At 33.6% G+C, this 17,749-nt stretch overlaps 6 protein-coding genes across 6 annotated transcripts; 2 read left to right on the top strand and 4 right to left on the bottom strand.

The window, feature by feature from the left end:
• Positions 1-9: 9 nt before the first annotated feature.
• On the bottom strand, positions 10-2,984 carry LOC145754585 (cytochrome b5 reductase 4-like). The gene has a single exon (XM_082570661.1). It carries the CDS (start codon positions 2,937-2,939, stop codon positions 1,083-1,085), a length of 1,857 nt encoding a protein of 618 aa, XP_082426787.1. The 5' UTR covers positions 2,940-2,984; the 3' UTR covers positions 10-1,082.
• A 1,234-nt stretch (positions 2,985-4,218) lies between these two features.
• On the bottom strand, positions 4,219-5,669 carry LOC145755992 (putative tubulin polyglutamylase TTLL9). Its single transcript, XM_082572211.1, has one exon. It carries the CDS (start codon positions 5,663-5,665, stop codon positions 4,355-4,357), a length of 1,311 nt encoding a protein of 436 aa, XP_082428337.1. The 5' UTR covers positions 5,666-5,669; the 3' UTR covers positions 4,219-4,354.
• Positions 5,670-5,700: 31 nt separating this feature from the next.
• Positions 5,701-6,455, bottom strand: LOC145755994 (transcription elongation factor SPT4-like). The gene has a single exon (XM_082572213.1). The coding sequence runs from the start codon at positions 6,373-6,375 to the stop codon at positions 6,007-6,009; it is 369 nt and encodes a 122-aa protein (XP_082428339.1). The 5' UTR covers positions 6,376-6,455; the 3' UTR covers positions 5,701-6,006.
• Positions 6,456-6,460: 5 nt separating this feature from the next.
• Positions 6,461-8,325, bottom strand: LOC145755993 (exosome complex component MTR3-like). Its single transcript, XM_082572212.1, has one exon. The coding sequence runs from the start codon at positions 7,448-7,450 to the stop codon at positions 6,632-6,634; it is 819 nt and encodes a 272-aa protein (XP_082428338.1). The 5' UTR covers positions 7,451-8,325; the 3' UTR covers positions 6,461-6,631.
• Positions 8,326-8,777: 452 nt separating this feature from the next.
• On the top strand, positions 8,778-14,571 carry LOC145755768 (sialin-like). Its single transcript, XM_082572015.1, has 10 exons — positions 8,778-8,916; positions 9,280-9,349; positions 9,742-9,942; positions 10,425-10,658; positions 10,862-11,036; positions 11,472-11,602; positions 11,901-12,056; positions 12,665-12,905; positions 12,992-13,125; positions 13,666-14,571. Exons 2-10 carry the CDS (start codon positions 9,296-9,298, stop codon positions 13,810-13,812), a joined length of 1,473 nt encoding a protein of 490 aa, XP_082428141.1. The 5' UTR covers positions 8,778-8,916; positions 9,280-9,295; the 3' UTR covers positions 13,813-14,571.
• An 899-nt stretch (positions 14,572-15,470) lies between these two features.
• LOC145754771 (uncharacterized) lies at positions 15,471-17,286 on the top strand. The gene is made up of 3 exons (XM_082570880.1): positions 15,471-15,695; positions 15,758-15,962; positions 16,080-17,286. Exons 1-3 carry the CDS (start codon positions 15,576-15,578, stop codon positions 16,931-16,933), a joined length of 1,179 nt encoding a protein of 392 aa, XP_082427006.1. The 5' UTR covers positions 15,471-15,575; the 3' UTR covers positions 16,934-17,286.
• The last annotated feature ends 463 nt before the right edge of the window (positions 17,287-17,749 follow it).

Here is a 17,749-nt window from a genome sequence, read left to right as displayed (position 1 = left end):
TGTACAGCCTAAACATAGGGTAAAACAGATTGAGAATATATATTAATAAAGTGGTTTGCACAAAAATTTAAATTTTCTTTTTACGAATAAAAAAAAGGAGTTTTACAACTTAAAAAAAACACATTTATCCTTTAATTTCTATGCAGTAGATATTGATTTACGATTAGAAAAGGAAGTAATTTTTGCCTACTTTATGTTAGAGTATTCTTTACTAGTTCATCTAGATATTGTGTCAATTTTTGTTTAGTAAAAAAATTTAAATCAAGAATTGATATAGAATCTAAGTACACTATAATAAATAAATATACTAGTTTTACCAAAGCGTATAATGTACAATACAAAACAAAAAACAATAATTCAATAAACGTACGTTGTACAATATTTAAGGGGTTTTATAAATTACAAACCCCAAAAACAATATAGAAAATTTGAATACAAAAACAACAAAAATAATAATGCTAAAATACTGATAACAACTTGAAGTGCAAATACAACATAAAAAAGTCTTCTGTTATAATGCATAGCTTTTTTTGGCTTAAATACAGTGTCATTATTACTTTGTAGTAATTATAATAAATGCTGAATAAATAAATTAAACTCCTAATAATCTGAGATTTAAAAAAAACTGGGCCAAATTAACCCATGTTTTGGCCGTGAAGTCGTCCGTTACACATAAAGAACAAATATCTATGCGAAAAATAAATAATAGTGTAATATGATAATATGATATTATATTTTGATTTATTGTAAACTTGAGCATATGAAAGACAAAAAAACTAAATTGCAACCAATTTTTTTACAACTTTTACAACAAAAATAAATAAATTAACCTATTTTTATCTCTGTATAATTGAGCTTAGTAGACGATTTATATAAATGTATGTCCAAAAAAGCTTAAAAAAAATAAAATTGCCATTTGTGGTGCAAAGGTAAATTTGTCGAAGGCAAATATTAGTAGCAAGTTGCAACCATATTATGACAATTGACTGGTTTACATAAGAAATTATGATAAGAGTATGAAGTTTGTACAATATCCATAATTCAAGTATACAGGTAAAATGACACATATTAAAATATAAAAATTACCGAGTAAAAATGAAAATGTCAGATGACACTAAGTTTAAATCCTTTAAATATTGTTGTGTAATGTCCGAAAATTCTACAGAGCCGCATATTACAAACAGCACCAAATTTTCTTCATGAATTTTTAACTGATTTTTTTCGATAAGCTCCTCAATAAGAAGAGGAGAAATTCTTCCCTTTCTTCCGCTCCAAGATGGATCAGGTCGAGATAAAACGAGATCCAAAGAGAATCGTTCGGGAAAATTTTGGCTCAATTTTTCAAGCTGATCTCGCCACAAAATGTCGTCCGAAGTTTTGTTAAAAAACCACAGATTTACAGATTTTTCTGTTTCATGTAAACAGTGATGCAACAGTCTAGCCATAGGTGTAAAACCTGTCCCAGCGCAAAGCATTACAATATTCTGATACGGAGATATATTGGAGATATTAAATTTGCCGTCATATGTGCTCACTTGAATTGTATCCCCTTCCTTCAGGTCATTGATAAAGGGCGTCAGAGTACCAGTGTCATATATTTTTATCATCGCATAAAAATTTTGAGAATCGATTTGATTTTTATTATCAACAGTGTCCAACAATGAAGGTGAGATGACAGTGTATGGTCTGACTATCTCTACACCTTCTACAGTGGCTTGTAGATACACATGGCAGCCTATAGGCACAATCATATGGCAAGTAGGAGGTAAAAGAAAATGATAAATAAGGGTATCATGGGACACAACCTGTTTTTTCTTAAGAACACATGCTCGGTATCTAAGCTTAAAGGATTCTTTTTTCACTATAGTGCCATGGTTATCCTTGTATGTCCCAATGTTGGCCCAATTAACATCTGGTACCGATTTGAGCAATTTAATTTCTACGATGCCATTTTTTGTGTTAGTTGTAACACTTATCTTTTTTTGAACAGACGAAAATAAAGAAACCGACAAGCAAATGCATTTGTCTTCCACAAACACTTCCGCCAACAAATGATCATCCACAACATCACAAACAACATCCTTTAGAGCAACTCCTGGAGATTTAGTATAACATACAAGAGTAACAGAGTCATTTCCCTGATGCCAACTAGTGTTCACTTTTTGAATTAAGGTTTTTGGTACAACAAGATCGGAATCACTTAAATTCCTTTGCACAAAATTTTTTTTTTTTTCGGAGTTTATTTTCTTTTCGGGGTCGTCTTTAATGTTAGACATAGATGAGCTAGATACGGGAGAAATATTAAACGTAGGAAATGGTTTTGAAAAAGCACGAGCTGTTTCTGGAGAGGTAGGTACCGAAATACTTATATTCTTGACTTTCATTGTATTTTGTACATCCTTACCGTTTTTAGCAACTGTTAAAGAGTTACGGAGCTTTGGCGCTTGGAAAGGTTGATTTGGTGAGCCTAATAAACTTGAAGAAGCTGGAGCAGCAGGCTTTAGAAACTTCCTATTCAAAGCTGGAGACTTTTTAGTGGCAAATTGAAAAGCAACATCAAGTTTACCAATTAGACATGCCTTTAACATCGAATCGTAGTTAACCCAGCGGTGCACTTGGTCAAACAGTTCAGTGGCATCGATCCCAGCACCTTTAAGTAACTCATCCGCACCTCCAGGATGGTATTCGATGTATTTTGTCACATTATACACGAACCCTCGAATAGCAAGCCAGCAATCGTCCGGTGTATTATGCTTCTTGAGCTCCTCCTCCGTGATGTGCAACATCCTGGGTCCAGTTCCTCGAAGATCGATTCCAGACTTGGTGAGTCGGATCCAGTCCATTAGGGATCGGCCCCGTCGAAGTGGGACCTTTAATGGGTTTAGCGCGCTTGATTGAATTCGTTGGGGACTGGCTGTAGATGGAAATTGAGCAGCCATTTTATTTTTATTTTAAACCTAAGTGTTATTGCATTAAAAAAACCTAAACCTGAAAATTTAAAATAAATTGTCATTAAAATATTTTAACAATAAAATAATAAACAATGTTTAACAATCTTGTCGGTTTAAAAAACTCAAAGTTATTTATAGTCAAATTTTTTAGTCACTCAACTCAAAATGAATTTCTCAAAAAATGTGTACAAAAAAATTTAACATCATGTTATATAAAAACTGTGCAAACATGACAAAAGCAGCTGTTATTTTTACTGAATATTCATATTTAAAATCAGTAAACAACACAAAAAATACAGCTGACTGCATTTTCAGCAAAGAGATCTGACAGTCTAGAGCAAGAGTTTAATGTTAATCTGAGATTATCTTGTCATTTTCAGAGGGAGACCAGATAATATAAAAGCCTGGGTTGAAATAACTAATAGTAAAGGCAAACAAATACATTTTATGAGTTAATCAATACAATTTGAAACCATTTTCCTACAGATCCGAGCAGTAGGTATTTAAAATCAAGTACTAATTTGTGAATAAAGTTAAATCAATACAAACCAAAAAATTCTTGGTATATACCTTTAAGTAAAAGTAGTCTAAGATATGTTGTTACACTTTTCTGTTACTTTTATAATAAGGTAAACCTGACATATCAATTTGCGAGTTTAAAATAGTGGAAAATTCACTTTCTAAGAGTTCGTGCATGTAAGTTTTATCGTGTAAATATATCCAAGAATTGTCAATTAAATCGTATCTTTTCGGCCCACTAATTGGAGATGATAACCAAATCTGTTTATTAGGTGCTTGTTTATTTATCACATAAGTTCCAATGCTTTTTGACACCGTTATTGTTAATACTCCACTTTCAAAAACGACGTCAAATTCTTGAGAAACCGTTTCGTTCTGATCAATGTCTTCAAAAAATTCTGACAACGCGTCTAAAGTTTCGTCGCTCCATTTTTCATAGTTGTTTTTACAAAGTGTACTGCTATAACGTAGTATGGAAGAATTAAAAAAACTTGATTTTATGATTTGATTTTGGGTTTTCGAGATCAGATTATGTTGCTGATATAGATATCTAGTTAAGGATAGTTGTGTATGATTGTAACTCAGTAAAAATCTGTGCAGTTGTCTTGCCTGACATTGCAAAATCAATTTAGAATTCATGACCCTATTTTATAAAACGATCTAAAAAACAAAAATAAAAATATATTATTCTATAAAACTAAATTTAAATAAAAAAAAAAAAAATTATTAAATTACATAAAAAGCACATCGTAAAATTTTTAAAACAAATATAAGTATTATAAAAGGCACAGTGGAGTAAAAAAACAGTTTAAAATATATATCAACCATAAACAAAAAATCGTAATAAAAAAACATTTAAAAACCAGAAAAAAAACTTTAAAAATCTAGGAAGCAGCAGCAGATGATTTTTTAGACTGCAGATAGCGAAACAACTGAATCAATTGCCTTTTTCTGTCGTTATGGCAACCGAGGTAGGTGTTTGTGGCGTAGGTTGGCCCCCCCAAGGAATCCATAGCAACATCGTCGGCATAAACTGGCCCGTCGTTCCACATTAAATCAAAATTCCCAATTCGCTTTTCTTTGCCGGTCATTCTGTTTTCCATGTCAATTATGTTCATGGTGTCCTCCAAGAGTCCGTACTTCAAGTCGTAATCTTCCTGATTGCTTGCTGTTAGGGATGGAGATGCATTCACCTCGATGAGCCAGAGTTTAAGATTGGAATCAAGGAGGATATCGTACCCATAAAGCTCAAAGCAATGCTTGTCGTTGATTATCGTCTTCTGGACACTCTGCAAACTTTTTACAAAGATCTCGTTCATTTGTTGGAAAATATTCTCAACAACCTCGTAGCCGTGCTTAGAGGTGAGGTAGTGTCGTAATTGCTGTAGAGACCACTTGCAGCCCTTTTCCGGGTCGTAGTCTGGTGCTGTTTTCTGTATAGCAACGTTTGTGAGATGAACATAACTGTCGTCAATACTATCTAGAGAGAAACGTGCATTTGAGAAACGGGCAAAACCGTCTCTGTATAACCAAGCTTTTAATGGAATGTATGAGGTCACAAGAACATAGATCCGGAGGTCAAATTTTTTGCCTCCAATTAAGTACGGATTGGCTAGGTATTTCTGAACAATATAGGTTTCTACCTCCTTGGCATCTTCTTTCCGCTCCTCGCCATTTGCCCTGTATCCTTCTTTCTTCCACTCGGTGATGTCTTTAAGTCGACGAAACAAGAATATCCCCTTTCCCTGTGACTTGGCAATCGGTTTCATAATCCAAACTGTCCCCGGATTTTTCTTAAATTCCTCGACAAAAATGTGATACTCGCTTGGCAACTCGTACGTCATCGGAAAAAAATCACATTTCGCTGATTCAGACTTTGACTCACGATCGAGCTGCTTCTTCAAGCGCTTTAAATTTTTCACCATTAAATTTTTTCTAGTCAATTCAAAATGGTTCCGAAAATGGCAGATTCTGACATGCTCCTCCATGTAAATATGGTCAAAATTCTCCCTTAACCATCCAATGTCGCACCAGTAAAAGTCCCAGTCCTCCCCTTCCTTCGCCTCGATCCATCCCTGTCTCTGTTTCAACATGTCTGCGATCACGTTGTTGAGCGCACACCGATACCGAATAATGCGATGATCACCGGCGAGTTTTTTTTGATAACCTCGACCCACTCTCATGTTTTTTGCCATTTTAAATTAAAATAAAAACTTAGCAGTCTAGAACATCTTAAAAATAAAATAAAAAAATTGGCTATTGCTTAAATCTTAGTTTTAAAGTATTTTGCATTAGGTTACTAAGCAATATTTTACATATTTTTACACCAAAGATGTAATAGAACTTTAAAAAATGATTAAAAAATTGTTGTTTTTAGCTTTAAGTAGTTTTATACAATTTCATAAGGTTGCTGTACGTCCACAATTGGCCTGCACAGTTGACCATTTACTAATGCAAAAGCAAATAAAGACAAAGAAGCTTTTATGCAGTTATAGTCCAATGATATAACAATAAAAAATTAGCTTAATATAGATTTTTAATCTGTTGTTTTTTGACTTGAGTCTCTCGATTTATAAATCACTCCATTAGCTTTTAAGTCTCGAATGATGCTCGACGGTAACCGCCCGGTAACGCTTATCGCATAGCAACCAGGTTTAAATCTTTTTATCCTCTGCCATTTCGCCACCCAACTCTCGTCCGGGCTCATCATCGATATAATTCCGTCGAACGACGAGCTGGTGCAGTCGTACACCATGTCTCTGTTGCTGCGCATGTGTAAGTATTCGTCGCAGTTGTCGCAGCCGTCGTACTCGAACTGATCGATTGTCTTTATAAGGGAGCAAAGCAGGCATGCCCTCATGTTGCGCAGGCTCTTCGGAACTGTCTCGATTGAAGCATTTGTCATTCTTTCTTCTAATAGGAAGACCTTTCATTTACCAAAACTTAATTGTATAAATATATATAGCTTATCAAAATTGTAAAAAAAAATCTGTAATAAAAAAAATGTTTAGTTAAATGTACTTATAACAAATTACCAAATCAAGTTTAGCCATTCATATATCAGAGGTTAAGATCTAATCGTTTTAAAAAAATAATAACAAAATTGGCAGTGACTATTTTTTGCATACAAAAAGAATTTGTAATTTATAAAAGACCAAAAACTATTTCGTGGCCTTTACAGATCCTATAAGACATTTTCTAGCTACAGTGTACAAATTTTGAGCAACGCCAGTACAGGCTTCCACAGTTTCTGTCAAGACATCACATTCTATATGTCCAGTGAATAATAATGCACAGACTTGATTCAGAGTTGGTAACAATGCCACTGTCACAATTCCATTATTCAGTTCATTATTACCCGACAGTTTGTGCATGTTATACTCTTCGTCTTTAGTCGGGTCTTGCAGTGGTTCCATGTCCCCATGTACTCTTATGGATGCTGCTGTAATTATGTCATATTGCTCAATACATGCGTCGGAAACTGCTAATGATGCAGCAGTTAAACCGGCTGCCAAAGCAGACCCATCATCCTCTAGTACTGTAACATACACTTCGATCTGAGATTTCGGGTACCTGTGAAGACATATTGAGGAAGACAATGCTTGGGTTAAAATTTCCGAAAACTCTGTTTCTTCCAAATCGGGGATGTGACCGCGCCGCGTTTGACACGAAAAAGGAGAAAATTTAAAATCACACTTTACTTTCCCTGTCATCTGAAAGTCTTCCCTCTGTTCGGTGTCCTTTGGACCGTAAACGCCGCAAATTACTTTTGTGTTTTTCATTTCACAATAAGCAGACCCCTTTGCCTGCGAGATTACGCCACATTGTAAAAACACATCCCGCACCTCAGATGCCGATCTTCCATCAATTCTTATTCCAGTGTCTTCAATTAGAAGACTCGAAGCAAAGTCATCACTTAATTCGTAAAGTTTTGGGTCATGACTATCTGGAACAGGAAGCCTTCTTGAATCTGTTGGCATTTTTCCAACTTAGTCAGACAGGAACTAGTCAATCAAAATATTAAACTACCTTTAAAGTTGTTACCATTTATCAGTTAATATTTATATAAATAAATTGTGAAAATAGCTTAATGGGTATAAGATACCGGCAACGTCGTGTAGTGGTAAGAACACTTGCTACACCACACATGAGGTTGTGGGTTTAATCCCCACTGTTCTCATGCTGTAGCGCCCTTAAGTTAGGCGCTATAAATGGTATGAATTTTTCTAAGCCAGCACTTAATCAGCAGCATAATTATCGGGCAACTATAATCTATAATATCCTAAACTGCCACAGGCAACTCGAGGCTGGGTTGGAGTAACTAGTGTTACTCTACGTTTAAGTCGCGCATTCGACTTTCCCACATCGAGGATAAAGATAAATACAAAAACAAAAGATTAAGAGCTCTATTAGCGTCGTCCTTCGGTTTAAACGTGGAGTACTAAAATCTGAAAATAAATGCGGGAAGGAGCAGTTTTCGCAAGGGAAGATTTGGAAAAGGTATTACAGTATTAAAATTCCGCCCTTTTCAGCATTCGAAAACCGAGCGGACGACGCTAATAGAGCTCCCAATCATTAACATTCAAAAAGTATATGAGGTCCATGGTTTGATTCCCGCTTCTTCTGCCTCTACTTTCAGACTTTTTGCTGTCAGGCTGTAGCGCCTTTAACCGTTTAAGCTGTTAAGTAAGAAGTTCTACTGTTATATGCGGCATGAACTTCTGTTGGGCAAAAACCAATAGGCAGATTAATTATTAGGCAATTATGGTTATTAACAATCAAACCGCTACAGTAAACTCTATAAGACCGAGTCAAAGTAACGATAATTTATGTGTTTAAGCTGTAATATTTGCAAAAAAAGGGCAACACTTACTGACTTAAAAGAGGAAATAAAGGAAAGACCGAGGACGCGGATTGTACTAAAACGCGGAAAAATAAGTTAAAAAAATTTTTTTGCGGCAAGTTTTAGTAAACTACAACATTTTACAGGTTACGTTAAACCGGTTAAATTAATAAATAGTTTATAGTTATCTTCAGAGGTACGTCAAAATTACGTTATTAAATTAAACATAACATATGCATACCTCCAAGTGTAATCATTTCACAACATGATTTTGTTCATAAAGCTTCAGTGTAGACCTACCTCAGGTTTGATTTGTTCTTATTTCTTTTGTTTAGTTCATACTGTTTGGGTCGCCCACGTTTCTCTAGTTCAAATATTTTCTTTTAACCTTATTAACTCAGTTGAATCGTGGGACAAGGCTTAAGCCATTTAATTATTTCAGTTATTTTAAGTTACGCTCGTTGCGCGAGTGATTCATCAGAATACAATATTTGCTAATGTTAATTTGTGCGCCAAATATTTATTTTTTATAAAACTTTAAAGACAAAAACAGCCTCTACTACCTAAATAAAACAAATTTGTTGAGAACATTGGTTATGCAAGGTGATTTGGGTACTTCCCCTATTTTGTTTTTAAAAACATATGTTTTTTGTTTGTAAATATAAAAACAAAAGTTGTTTATTTTGCTTTGTGCCATTCCACGTCATTCTCAACGTCATTTTTTACGTTTTATTCGACCTGTCATCGCTATAAGCGACAAATTGTTTTTTACCGACTTGTATTACAGGATTACGGCAATACACGCAAGCAATATTAACAGCTATTGTTTCCTCAAATATAGACTAAACAGCATGCTCTCTCAAACTTAAAAGCAGTTTAAAAATCAATATTGTTACGAGAATATAATTTATTAACCCTGTTAAATTTTAGGTTAACGATTATAAACAGATATGATTCGATTTTTAGGTGCTATAGGGTGATAATGGATAACGAAAATAACAATTTGGTGCTGGAAAATGTGAAAAAAATTAAAGAGGTAAAATTATATTACTTTTTTTATTAAAAATATTATTACTTTTTTAGTTAATTGATGCATTAATAAGACTTGTTATCTAAACTTAGCTGTTGGTTTTGTATTTGTTTTGTCCTAAAACCACATCTAATAAGATTTGTTTTTTTTAGTCTAAACGCTTAGCTGCTTAGGGCTATATCAAAAAACAGGGTACTAAACTCCAAAAAATAACGCACGACTGTATACTTAGAAAGGCTAACTCAAGGCTAGTCAAGAGTGACTAAAATGAGTAATGACCCCATGTTTATAATGTATTGTAAGCTTTACCACATCGAGAAAATTATATACACAAATATTTATCTAAAAAAATTATATCTACATTAAACTCATGAAAATAATTTTATGAATCCCTGCAGGTCCCCACTGAGAGATGTTACATGAAAGCTCGCCATGTTCTTGCAATTATGGGATTTCTGGGCATTTTAAATGGGGCTCTAGTCCGGATGAATCTCAGTATTGCCATTGTTGCCATGGTGAATTACACGGACACTACTGCATCGAATTCTACAAACGTCTCTGCATCAGAAAATGAAGATGTTACTTATTCACACCCATCTGTAAGTAAACGGTTCATGAAATATATTTTCTAAAAAAAGGTTGTTTATGTCAACTGGTTATAACAAATAGATACTTTTTACTTCTTTTAGTTTTAGTTACTTACATTTTTTACATTTTCTAAGTCTACAATTGGTTGTGAAAAACATAAAATCAAGGAACTCTGGCAGTGTGGTGTAATGGTCAAAACATTTAGCTTTACTACATAAAATCTTGAGTTTGATTCCCACTGCTCTCATGCTGTAGCATTTTTGAGTAAAGTGCTTTAAACAGTATATTTTTTCTGCTGAGTCAACAACAAACCGGCAGTATAATTATCGGAAAATTATAATTTATAATATATCCCAAACTGCCAAAGGCAACTCGAGACTGGATCAGGGTAACTGATGTTACTCTATGTTTAGGTGGTGAAGTCAACCTTTCCCTAAACAAGGATAAATAAATATATAAAATTAAAAAATTAATGAAAAACTTTAATTTTTAGAATGGTGTATTTAACTGGAATACCATACAACAAGGCCTAATACTTGGTTGTTTTTTCTACGGAAACGTTGCAACTAGTTTACCTGGGGCAGTGCTGGCAAAAAAGTTTGGGGCCAAATTGGTGCTGGGTACTTCTATGTTTTTTTGTTCGTTTTTCACTTTGTTGACCCCTATTGTGGCCAAGTCTAGCTTTACCTTATTTGTTATTTTGCGAATTTGCCTCGGACTTGCACAGGTAATGTGATCAACTTTGTTTTAAACCACAAAAAATAAAACAGTTAGATTAAGTATAAGTGTTTTTAACAGTTAATTTGTTTTTCCTTTTGGATAAAAATTTGATTTTTTTGACATTTTACTTTTTGTAAAAAAATTTATTTTTTAACATTTTTTTGAAATAAAAAAAAAAACATTTTTTGACATTTTTTTATTTGGTTTAAGGGTCCTTTTGTTCCTGTGATGCAAGGTGTATGGGGCTACTGGGCTCCACCCAATGAGAGGAGTTTTCTTTCATGTGTAGCTATGAGTGGGGCTGGGTTGGGGACTTGTATTGTTTACCCACTTGGGGGATTTTTGGCGGAGAGTTTTGGGTGGGAGGCAGTGTTTTATTGTACAGGTCACATTTTTATTTTTTTATTATTTTTAGATTTTTTTCATATTTGTTTATCCTCAAGGTGACAGGTTGACTTCATGGCCTAAACATAGATTAACATCAGTTACCCCAACGTAGTCCCGAAATGCAGTTTGTAGTCTGTGATTTTATGGATTATATTATTGCACGATAGTCAGGCTTCTGATTAGGTGTTGGTTTGGCAGAAATTCATACCAGTTATAGCACTTTACTCAAGGTCGCTAAAGTCATACAGCAGTGGGAATTGAACCATGGACCTCAGGTAGTAAGACAACTGTTCTGATCACTACACCATGCTGCCGATCAATAACTATACAAAAAAAAATTTGGATGTAGTAACTGGAAAAATAATGGCCCTAAAATATCTAATGATATATATTTTTTTTAATTTAATAATTTATTTTAATTTAATATTTTTAGGAACCTTGGCATTCGTATGGACATGTTCCTGGATTTTTTTAATGCACAACACTCCTAATGAGCATCCCAGAATATCAGAACAAGAAAAGAGATATATAATCGACAGTATAGGAATGGAAAAAAAGAATGACGTGATTTAAACAAAATCAGAATTTAAATTATTCGTCAACCAAGGATTCCTAAAAATTATACAAATCAGTATTAGTTTGGCAGCACGGTGTAGTGGTCAGAACACTTGGCTTCACTACATGAGGTCATGGGTTTGATCTCCATTGCTCTCATGCTATAGCACCATTCAGTAAGGCGCTATAAACGGTATAAACTTTTGCTGAGCCAACACTTTAAGTTACTTTTTGTTGAAGTCGACCTTTCCACATCAAGAATAAAAATATTTAAAAAATTTTGAGTTTTATTTTTTTTGTTTTTTAGTCCATCAAAACACAAATACCTTGGGGGAAGATTTTTACTTCTCTGCCATTCATTGGTATGATGATCGGCCACTTTGCATTCATCTGGAACTACCTCATGCTGGGATTGTTACTACCTACTTATATGGCAACAATACTCAAGTTTGAATTATCATCAGTACGTTATTTGGCATTAATTTTTTTTAATCCTGCGTTAATGTTAATTGTACACTAACAAAAATGATTAAGTATCAATATTATTCTATTGTTTGCATAATTTAAACTAATTTTTAAACACCACTTACTATTTATTATTATTTTTTTAGTAGATGTATGTACGGTTTATATATTTGACACACTGTTATTACCAGTCATTAGCCCACTCTCTGGTTGGGATTTTAATTGTCATAAAATGGTCACAACTCGTAACTAATATTTGACAGCGTGGTGTAGTGGTAAGGACACTTGCTACACCACACATAGGGTCGTTAGTTCAATCCCCACTGATCTCATGCTGTAACGCCCTAGAGTAAGGCACTATAAACGGTATAAACTTCTGCTGAGCCAGCAATTAATCAGCAGTATAACTATCGGGTAATATATAATCTATAATATCCCAAACTGCCACAGGCAACTCGAGACTGGGTCGGAGTAACTGATGTTACTCTATGTTTAAGTTGCGCATTCGACTTTCCCACATCAAGGATAAAGATATATTAGATAAATTGAACATCAATATCTGAAAATATAGATATTGTCCACTAAGCTTTAATAGTTTTTTTTTAGAGTGGTATATTTTCTGCATTGCCCTATTTGTTACAAGGTCTACTTATTCCTACAAGCGGCTACATGACTGATCTAGTTCGCAAAAGAGGAATAATATCAACTGGACATATAAGAAAAATCGATGCCACCCTTGGATTTGTTATCCCAGGACTTTTTCTTGTCCTTGTAGGATATGTAGGAAATAATGTCGCAACTGCCGTTGCCTTTTTCTGTATTTCAATTACCTTCCAAGCATTTAATGGTAAAAAACTTTTTTTTAAATTTGGTTGATTTTTATTAAATTTTTTTTGGTTTGATTTTAGTGCCATATTTTTCAATTTTTTATAGTTTCTGGTATTGAGGCAAACCCTATTGATATTGCACCTAGATACGCTGGTGTTGTTTTTGCAATCTCAAACACTGTTGCCAACTCGAGTGGCTTTATTGCACCAGCTTTAGTTGGACTGTTTTTAATAAACGAGGTAGGTTTATATTTACAATTTGAAAATTAAAATTATGTAGAGTGACACAGTTCAAAATACTAATTGCCATTTTTTAATATTATTAAACTATTGTTCACTATTATGGCTTGGTCTTTATTGATTATTAGTAGGGTCTTACTAAAAAAAAACCTTGATATATTGGAGATTTAGTGGAGTAATTAGAATACTTGGCTATATTACTTAAGGTCTTGGGTTTGATCCAGACTGCTCTCATTCTGTAGCACTCCTGAGTAAGATGCTATTAACAGTATGAACCCTTCTGCTTAGCTTACACTTCATTAGCAGCATAATTATCGTTTTTTTTTTTTCCGGCAATTATAATATATAATATCCCAAACTGCCAAAGGCAACCCAAGATTGGATGGGGTAACTAACGTTACTCAATGTATAGGCTGTAAAGTCAATTGTACAACCTTAAGGAAAAATCTATGTTCTCATGTAATGCTTTCCACCTTTGCTATATGCAAACAAATTTATTAGTACAAATTTAACTAACCTTATAATAATGTTTTATCACAGAATAGTATAGAGCAATGGAGATTGGTATTTTGGATGTCAGCTGGAATCAACGTCGTCGGATTATTCTTCTTTGTCTGTCTGGCAACGGGAGAAGAACAACCCTGGGCAAAAGGAAAACAGAAAACTAAAAAGTTGCTTAATGCTTAGGGGGTAAATGGTTGGTTTTTTGGGGTAAGGGTATTTTTTGCTTTTGTAATATTATTTTGAAAAACAATTTAGCCAATATTTTTAAATAATTTTTTTTTAGATTTAGATTCTGAATAACAATCAAATTTTAAATCGTTGATCAATTTAAATTTTTTTTTTTAAATCTAATTTTTTAGCCAAAATTTAGTGTTGCTTTTATTTTTAACAACTAAGTGTTTCGTTTATTTAATTTTAATCAAAATGTTTTAAATTTTTTTAGCAATCAATTTAAAAATTTTTTCGCAAAAAACTTCATGTTTTACCAATTTTGGTATTTTAAAGTTTTTAACATTACAAAGGGTACGTCTATTTAAATTTAATTCAACCTTTAAATTTTTTTGGCTACCATTTTTAAATTTGTTTTGCAAAAAACCTCATTTTTTAGGCAAATTTTAGTGTCGATATGTTTGTAAAAGTTTTACTTCTACCTAAATCGAATTTTCTTCATGTTTTAGCAAATTTTAGTGTTTTAAAGTTTTTAATATTACAATGGGTACGTCTATTCTAATTTAATTCAACTTTTTTTTTGGGCTATCAATTTTAAATTTGTTTTGCAAAAACCTCATTTTAGACAAATTTTAGTGTCGATATGTTTGTAAAACTTTTACTTCTACCTAAATTGAATTTTTATTTTTAATTTGTCAATTATTTTACTGTGCTTCTACTGTGTTTGCACCTTTTTTTTAATCAAACAAAATTTTTTTTATTTATTGTCGAAAATCATTTTTTTAAATAATCTAAAAATCTTCCCTTTGCTGTTCTGTAATGTTTTTATCGCTGTGAAATTACTTGAATTTTGTGAATGTAGGTGTCAAAATAAATAAGACTTTACGACCTAAACGTACGGTACCATTTGTTGCCCGACGCAATCTCGAGTTTCTTTGACAATTTTAGGTGTTTAAGTCACATTGCCAAAAAATAAATCCGTTTTTAAGGCTTGTTAAGAGTTCATACATGGAAGCAGTGGGGATCAAACTAATGACCCTATGCTGTAAAAAACCAAGTGCTTTAACAACTACACCACGTCGAGGGAATTTATATGACATAAATACCTTCAGTCAATAAATTGTAAATGTCAAATTTTTTCATGACGAATTATGATAAAACGTATTTAACACGGAAGAAATGGGAATTACCCTTGATTTTTAGCACCATACGGTGCGTACCCTTGCCAATTCATCCGAGGGACTTACCCACGACATAAACATAAATCAAGTTGTTGATTGTTTACTTTAAAAATGAAACATTTTATTGTTTCTATTTTGTAATAATACAAAAGCGAATTTAACTTTCCTAAATCACTGCAAAACTCTTTTAATTAGATGCTTCATGTGCTCAAGAGCCAATTATAGCAAAGCTTGTTTGATTTTTACGAAAGGTACACTTTGACTGAGCTTCCCAAGAGTGGACTTATGCTGCGTTTAAGTATCAGGTGTTTGCGATCGCTGATTAGAGTACTTAAACAAAACAATCGAAAGTCATTGTCGATTGTAATGTAGCCTGGAAGCATATACACAGCGCGTGCACTTGAAAGATAAAGGCGTAACTCTTTGCTCTTAAAGTGGCTTGTGAATTTGCTAAAGTTAAAATCGCAGTTGCTTTGTAAAGAGGGATTTTCAACTGCAATAAGTCTGCTACATACCAACACTGTGTTCTGCTTTATATTGTTAAAGGGATAAAAATGTAACTCAAGAGTTTATATAGTTCCATGAGATGATACGATTATGGTATTAGGCAAGGCATCTTCGTTTGCTGAAAATAGCACCTTTGTGCATTATTGTAACTTGCAAGCAAAGATAAATTTAGAAAAACAAATTGCAAGCTTAACGCGAGAAGAAAGAGAAGTAAGTATACAATTTTTTACAAATGGTAAATGTATCTATCTAATGACGTAATGCATTTTCAGGTCAAAAATGCCATCTCTACGAGCCAAAAATTGGTAACTAAGCGGTTAAAGTGCTGCCTTCATAATTCAATTTGCGCAGACAAAGAAATCAAGAAAGTGAAAAATTGCTGCGACGAAAAATCTTTAAACTTTGGCAGAGGTTCAAGTTTAGCACAAAACCTTGCAGAGTCTTGGAACAAAAATGAAGATAGCTATCAACCCATTGGTTTGTACTGTAACATTTATTAACTCAAGCAACAGGGAGTATCAGCAATTAGCTTTATGACATAACAAACAAATACTTGTTATAAAGCGGCCATAAGATATTTGTTTATTGTTTTAGTTGCGGAAAGTGCCAGAAAAGACGAATCTCAAGCTGTTGCCTTACCGGTGGCCATTCAATTATTGCAGTCTGGTGGCCATAGCATCAAGTCAGAAGTAAAAAAGCGAGCCGAAAAGCTACGAAAAATCCACCTTGAGAAAAAGTTCTCGCTGTGCAAATACAAGCCTCTAAAAAGCGAAGAAAGTGAATTTAATAACCTGCTACCCAAGTTGAGTTTAAATAAGCCAGCTGAACGGAAAATTAAACCTGAGGTGGTAGAAACTGAATACCATGATTCAACTTTTTTGACAACAATAAGAGCGCCGTCTGTCCCGAAAGCAATTCACAGAGAAGACAGCGAGCTAGCAACTGCGTTGTGGGTGGTTCAAAACAATTCTAATAAACACACAATGAATGGACCAGTACCAAAAGCTGGGCCAAAGCTAGACAAATCTATATGTCACGCCGACACTTCAAAGCCTAGGTCATTGTCCACTAAGCAAAACAAAGCTATATGTTACACTACTACAGGTACTTGCAACAATAATACTACAAAATATACTGACATAGAGCTTGTGCATAAAGCTACTGACGAAGACTTGCACTGCCTAATCCCGAAAACGCCACCTCTAAGCCCTGACTTATCCGATTTGAGAACTTACGGACGAAAAAGTAATGAACATGCTTTTGAACGACTGGTAAAAAAAGTCAACGATAAGAAATCAAACATTGACCTAATGGACTTGCACAAAGCAGGAATTGCAGCGAAAAATTACCCTACAAGCATGAAACGTTATGTAAGGAAAATATACAAGTACAGAGGGGAAAACGTAGGGGATGGATTCGATTACTACTCAAGAAGAATATGTGGCTAATAACAAACCCTATAAGCGCTTTGTGTTGTTAGATTACGCGTTGCTTTAATACGAAAAATTTACAAGCATTATTAAGCCATAAATTTTTATATTAGTTGCTTATAGTTTAAAAACATTGTATACAACATAAAGTTAGCAAGTATGTACGACTACTGAGGCCTTTGCAATACGAAATACAAAACTTAGAATACAACAATACATATTATAACTTATAAGGGCAAATTAAAACTATTTTATACGTTTAGCAATATATTATAAAAAAATCTACATACCTTTTATGGGGTGATTTTTATTGAAGATTTCATCATTTAGAATTCTTTATTTTGTCTTTGCTGTTTTGGTTTTAAAATATAACGGGTTAAATAACTTGCTGTTTTCTTTTTAACTTCTTTATAATCAGACCAAATTTTTGCATAAAATAGCTTTTAGTTAAGCTTAAGCAGTAGAAATGTGTATGCGTAAGGCAAAATAGCAAAGTTTTTGGACACGCTAACTCACAACACATCGAGGGCAAAAACGCTCAAATAAAAACGTACTTTACGCTTTTAACGTTATTGTGCTTTATGCGTTTTTGCTTAATAAGATGGCTAAATATTGCTTTTCATGCTAAGTTTGTTTTCTGCAAAAAATTGTTTTTAAAAAGTACAAAAAACGGCTCAGAAGGGGCAGAATAAGAATATTTTCCTATGTCTGCCAACGTATGAACTAACGACGATGACGTTGTGCATCACGTGGCTCGAGAGTACAGGGACTTTCCCTATTTACAATATTTACCTTCAAATCCCGATATCTCGAAAACTACTCGACCAATTTTTA

This window comes from Corella eumyota, chromosome 6, assembly GCF_963082875.1.
Source record: "Corella eumyota chromosome 6, kaCorEumy4.1, whole genome shotgun sequence".
Lineage (NCBI taxonomy): Eukaryota > Metazoa > Chordata > Ascidiacea > Phlebobranchia > Corellidae > Corella > Corella eumyota.
Note: the sequence above shows the minus strand (reverse complement) of the source record. Positions and strands in the feature narration are given on the sequence as shown.

Bases quoted from the DNA above. Each gene is read 5' to 3' on its own strand.
- LOC145755768 (XM_082572015.1), top strand. From the start codon at position 9,296: ATGGATAACGAAAATAACAATTTGGTGCTGGAAAATGTGAAAAAAATT. The intron at 9,350-9,741 runs GTAAAATTATAT...GAATCCCTGCAG, and splicing joins ATGTGAAAAAAATTAAAGAG to GTCCCCACTGAGAGATGTTA. The intron at 12,906-12,991 runs GTAAAAAACTTT...AATTTTTTATAG, and splicing joins TACCTTCCAAGCATTTAATG to TTTCTGGTATTGAGGCAAAC.
- LOC145754585 (XM_082570661.1), bottom strand. From the start codon at position 2,939: ATGGCTGCTCAATTTCCATCTACAGCCAGTCCCCAACGAATTCAATCA.
- LOC145754771 (XM_082570880.1), top strand. From the start codon at position 15,576: ATGGTATTAGGCAAGGCATCTTCGTTTGCTGAAAATAGCACCTTTGTG. The intron at 15,696-15,757 runs GTAAGTATACAA...ATGCATTTTCAG, and splicing joins TAACGCGAGAAGAAAGAGAA to GTCAAAAATGCCATCTCTAC. The intron at 15,963-16,079 runs GTTTGTACTGTA...TTATTGTTTTAG, and splicing joins AGATAGCTATCAACCCATTG to TTGCGGAAAGTGCCAGAAAA.
- LOC145755992 (XM_082572211.1), bottom strand. From the start codon at position 5,665: ATGGCAAAAAACATGAGAGTGGGTCGAGGTTATCAAAAAAAACTCGCC.
- LOC145755993 (XM_082572212.1), bottom strand. From the start codon at position 7,450: ATGCCAACAGATTCAAGAAGGCTTCCTGTTCCAGATAGTCATGACCCA.
- LOC145755994 (XM_082572213.1), bottom strand. From the start codon at position 6,375: ATGACAAATGCTTCAATCGAGACAGTTCCGAAGAGCCTGCGCAACATG.